General features: G+C 49.8%; 1 protein-coding gene across 1 annotated transcript; it reads left to right on the top strand.

Moving 5' to 3' along the window:
* The first annotated feature begins 4,304 nt into the window (after positions 1-4,304).
* LOC148849657 (uncharacterized) lies at positions 4,305-5,168 on the top strand. Its single transcript, XM_088951431.1, has one exon. The coding sequence runs from the start codon at positions 4,305-4,307 to the stop codon at positions 5,166-5,168; it is 864 nt and encodes a 287-aa protein (XP_088807557.1).
* The last annotated feature ends 263 nt before the right edge of the window (positions 5,169-5,431 follow it).

The following is a 5,431-nucleotide window of genomic DNA, read 5'->3' as shown; positions in this document are numbered from 1 at the left end:
TCTGAAAGGTTGCCCTTGCATTTTTCAACCCGAAGGGCATCACCTTGTAATGGTCTAGGCCGAACTTCGTGATGAAGGTAGTCTTTTCTTCGTCTGCTGCGGGTCCATCTTGATCTGGTTATAGCCCGAATAGGCATCCAAGAAACTTAGCAACTCATGCCCTGAGGTCGCATCCACCAGACGGTCGATTCGGGGGAGCGGGAAGTAGTCTTTTAGGCAAGCCTGGTTCAGGTTGGCGTAGTTGACGCACATGCGCCACTTGCCATTGGCCTTCTTTACAAAGACGGATTTGGCTACCCAGCTCGGGTATTGGACTTCTCTTATGAAGTCGTTGTGAGGAGCTTATCAACTTCCTCGTCGACCGCTTTCCACCGTTCCGAGGCTAGGTTGCGTTTCTTTTGTCTGACGGGCATAACTCCAGGATCAATCTTCAACTTGTGAGTTATGAGTCTGGGGTCTATACCCGGCATTTCTGCCGTGGACCATGCAAAAATATCTAAATTTTGAAGTAAAAAACCCTGCAGGATTCGGATCGTAGGGGCTTCTGGGATGGAAGTCCCAATCTGGAGTGTCCGAGCTGGGTCTGCTGTCGAGGTCGGGACCGCGACTGTTTCTTCCGTGGGTGCGGCTCGCTCTTCACCTTGCTCCGTGGGTCGCTCCAGTTCAAGGTCATTGGCTACCTTGGTTTTTCCCTTTAGGGCGGCAACGTAGCACTTGCGGGACTCAAGCTGGTCGCCCCGCGCTACTCCCACCTCGAAGTCTGTTGGGAACTTCATAGCCAAATGGTTAGTGGAGACCACCGCCCGTAGGACAGGGGTGATCGGTCGACCTACTATGGCATTGTAGGGCGAGGGGGTCCCTACCACCAGAAAGTTGTGCTCGGTCCGCCACACAAGGCCACGTGCCAACCTCTACGGGTAGTGTTATTTTCCCAAGGGGCCAGGCATCTTCTCCGCTGAAGCCTACCAAAGGAGTATCTGCGGGCTTCAGGTTGCTTCTCTGCAACTGGAGCTGGTCAAACACAACCTTGAAAAGTATGTCGGCCGAGCTGCCTGAGTCGATGAGTATGCGCTTGACCTCGAAGTCGTTGATTCTCAACTTTATCACGAACGCGTCCTCGTGGTCGTAATGGACCCCTTGCACATCATCTTCTGTGAAGAAAAACGGCTCTTCGGTTCTTGGCCGCTTTAGGGGGTTTTGCTCCTCCTGGGTGGCCTCATGAACAAACATGCAGAGCTGCCGCTGGAGTGCAACCCGTAACAATTGAACCTCCCACTATCATGTGGATGGTCCCCCCAAACTGGCCTCTCCTTCTGGAGGCTGCCTCTGCGATTTTTTGGTGAGCCTGCTGCTAGACTCGGGAGCGTCTTTTCCGTGCTCCCCTTGCCGACATGTTCTATTATTATTATTATTATTATTATTATTATTTTGTACAAAGTTTCTTAAATATCCATGACTAATGAGCTCCTCTATCTCGTCGTGGAGGTTTTACAACCCTCGGTACTGTGATCGTGGTCTTTGTGAAAGCTGCAATACAGATTCTTATTTTTATCATTAGGATTCCCCCTAGACGGGGTGGCCACTCCACGTATTGGGCATCCTTGTTTGCCATCAGAATTTTGGCCCGCTTCGCGTTCAGTGGAGTGTAATCAGCTCGATCCGGAGCAGGGGCTCAGAACAGCTGACCCATCTTTGCACCCTGAGATGTTTCCATTTTCCTCGGGTGTCCTCTTGGCTGGGAGGTTCTTCTCTCTTTCTCTTTTCTGATGTGCCCTCACCCTTCTGGTTGATCCTCTTCCTCGATTGCTATGAACTTATCCGCAAGTTTCAGAAACTCGGTTATGGTCGCGGGTTGGTTGACGACCATGTGCCACTTGAACTCCTTGTGCTTCACGCCCTTCTTGGCTGCTACAAGGCGTACGATGGAATCCAGACGCGGTATTTGCATACAAGCGTCGTTGAACCGCTTAATATAGCTCTTGATGGACTCTCCCTCCCTTTGTGCGACGTTGAAGATGCTTTCTTCAGTTGGGCGCCCGCTTGCTGGTGACAAAATGGGACGTGAAGGCTTGTGCGAACTGCGCCCAACTCCATATTGACCCGGGCGCCAAGTTCCGGTACCATGTGTGGGTTGCTCCCCTGAACGTAGTGAAGGCAACGCACATGCACGACTCACTGGCTTGCGCCAGGTGCATCTGTGACTGAAAGGCATCTACATGATCACTCGGGTCGAATGACCCCGTAGTATTTGTCAAGAGAGGTGAGCTTGAAATCCTTGGGCATCGGGACCACCAGAAGTTCTTATGACAGGGGGGACGGAACTGAGAGGAGGGGAGCTTTGGCTTCGGCCGAGCCTACCTCTTCTTTTCCCATGAGCTTGGGCAAATCGCGGGTGACAGATGAGCGGGCCGCCGTCGACGCCTCTGCTTCCTAATGGGCTTGGCGTTCGTGCTGCTCACCTCCGCACTATCCAGAACAGTTTGCACCGGGGGTAGCCCGGTTTGTGGTGATGGCTACGGACAAAAAGGGCCTGCTTGGAGTTTGCTGCTAGGATCTCGAACCGGTTCTCAAGAATCAGGGTCCCAAACTTCGACTATCGAGGCGACGTTGACCTACCGGCCCAGGGTCCTCCCGCCCTATTTGGTCGCGGTGAGATCGGGGTCTCCTGTCTCTCCCATCTACTGTGGGGGGAGGTTTGGTTTTCTGGGAGATTTTGGGGGCCTCTCCTCGGCCAGAGTGTTCGCTCTGATGGCGAGACTTGGCTTGCTACGAGGCAATGTGCTGAGGCTGGAGTTGAGGCTATTGAAGATGAGGTTGGGGCAGCGGGGGGAACTGCTGCTGATACTTGTACTGGGAGACCTGGTGCAGCACGTGCTATTGATAGGGTTGAAGTTGTGAACTGCACTTGGGCCTGCATGGCTCTCATGCACTGCATCAGGTCCTCCAGCTGGTTCGGGCTGGCCACTGGGGGCACAAGCCGAAGGTTCAGTGAACGTCGTTCCAACGGTAGTAGGGAGTGGGGCGATGACAGGTGCCATTGTGAGAGGCACGCTCAAGCTGGGGATTCCGTCCGCTGATAGGGGGACGGTGACAGTTCCGATATAGACAGTAGGAAACTGGGGTTGTTCCCTGGAGTTATCCATTTCCGTGCTTCATCCGACGTTGCTAGAAGAACCCATGAATGTTGGATTATTTCAAGGAAGAAGAAGGAACTGAAAGAGTTAAGAGAGAAAGGCTTTTTTAAGCGATTCCCACAGACGACGCCAAATGATGTAGCACGATTCGGGCACTCCTAGCTGATTGCTGACTGGCTCCTCCTGGCAACGAATGGCACCTAAGAAGATGAAAGGAATGATTCTCGGAGATTTACCCGGTGGGAATACTCCGATGCTTAAGTTAGTACTGTGTATGGGAAGTAAAGAAAGAAAACGAAGGCTAAGAGTGGAGGTCGCGCTCTTTTTTCAATACTCAAGAGATTGAAGGTTTCAGAAGAAGTTTCTCCTCTGCCTTGAGGGCTTTTATAGGGGCGCTCCTTGTGAGATCGAGCACAACCGCCACTAGGCCCCCTGCCACAGCCGTTACCTGCTAGGGTTGCGCAGGTGGCCGTTGCGACGTACTCCTTACCCGGGCGAGTGACACGTCCCCAAAGTGACAGGCACGCCTCCACCTATTGAGAGATGTGGGCACAGACTGACGAAAGGATAGGGACTGCGCCGTCAATGAGAGATATGGCGCTGCCTGATTGGTACGGCCTGTCAGATAGAAGCTTCCTGCGGAATGCTTGTGCGGCTCACTCCGCGAGCCCGGTAGCTCGGGCGAGCTGGTTTTCTTAGTTTGCGCACTGAAGTTGCCTCAAATATCCCTTTGGGGGTATCTCGGGGAACCCGGAGCTTGCATTGTGGCGAGCACCTCCTTTTGTGCGATATGATGTGGCGAGCTGCTTTATGGGCCCGTTACTTTGCTATACTGGGCCGCAATGCTGAGCTGTCACTTACGTCAGGTCAGTGTCCATGTGTCGCCGTTTCATAGGTCGGGTCAAATCATCCTTCATCAAAATCCAATTTAGAGGAGCTGATGACTAAATTCATTTCAAGTGCGAAAACAAGATTTTAGAATCAAGAGGCATCGATCAAGAATTTAGAGACTCAACTGAGGCAGCTGGCACAAATGATATCCTCTAGAGTCCAAGGTGCGTTGCCTAGCAATACAGAGGCAAATCCAAGAGAGCAAGTGCAAGGCATTACCTTGAGGAGTGGTAAGGAGGATTGCAAGAGGTAGAAAAGAAAACCAAGGAAGAAGGTAAGATGGGTGCAACTCTAGAAACCGAAAAGGAGGAAGAGCAGTCGAATTCAAGGAAGGAGACAAGTCAAAAGCCACAAGCACCATTTACCAATAGGCTTAAGCGACACAAAATGGAAAAAAACTTCGATAAGTTTATTGAAAATTTTAAGAGTTTACATATTAACATTCATTTTGCATATGCCTTAGCCCAAATGCCGCATTATGCAACGTTCCTTAAAGAAATCTTGGTGAACAAAAGGAAATTGGGAGATGTGGCTACAGTTGCATTAAATGAAGAATGCTCAGCAATTATCCTCAACAAGCAGTCTCAGAAACTGGAAGATCCAGGGAGTTTTACTATTCCTTGCACTATAGGCAGATTAAAGATTAATAAGGCATTGTGTCATTTAGGAACTAGTATAAATTTGATGCCCTATTCCGTTTTTAAGAAATTTGGGCTTGGGGGAACCCAACCCACTAGAGTTTCATTGCAATTAGCTTATAGGTCCATCAAGTATCCTAGGAGAATCATAGAAGATGTGCTTGTTAAGGTTGATAAATTTGTTTTTCCTGTGGATTTCATAGTGTTAGACATGGAAGAGGACATTGACGTTCCACTTATCCTAGGGCGACCCTTCCTAGATACAGGAAAGGCAATGATTGATATCCAACAAGGACAACTAAGCCTCAGGATTCAAGATGAGGAAGTAATTTTTAAGTTGTCTGATGCTATGAAACATGCATCTTCTAATGATGACTCATGTTATATGATAGATGTCATTAACTATGTGGTTGGTGGGTGTTTTCAGGACAATAGGTCGGCCGATCCCCTTGAGTTATGCATACAAGAAGGAGAAGCCATAATGGGAGACGATGAAGAAATTTAGAGCATGGTAGCATACTCGAATGCCAATCCTCAGTTTCAAGGAAAGATGTTCATCAAGTTGGGGAGCTTGGACAGACCGTCAATGCCAAAAAGCAAGCCTTTGATTGAAGAACCGTCCACCCTTGAGCTAAAACAACTCCCTCCACATCTGGAGTATGCCTTTTTGAAAGCATAATTTAGTCCCTACCAGTGATTACCTCACCAGCCTTGACCCCCTTGCAGAAGGAAAAATTGTTACGGGTGCTAAGAGAACACAAGACAACT

The sequence above is a fragment of the Nelumbo lutea genome, chromosome 6 (genome assembly GCF_056320005.1).
Source record: "Nelumbo lutea isolate HS-2025 chromosome 6, American lotus-T2T, whole genome shotgun sequence".
NCBI lineage: Eukaryota > Viridiplantae > Streptophyta > Magnoliopsida > Proteales > Nelumbonaceae > Nelumbo > Nelumbo lutea.
This window is presented reverse-complemented; position numbering and strand designations above follow the sequence as displayed.

Bases quoted from the DNA above. Each gene is read 5' to 3' on its own strand.
- LOC148849657 (XM_088951431.1), top strand. From the start codon at position 4,305: ATGGGTGCAACTCTAGAAACCGAAAAGGAGGAAGAGCAGTCGAATTCA.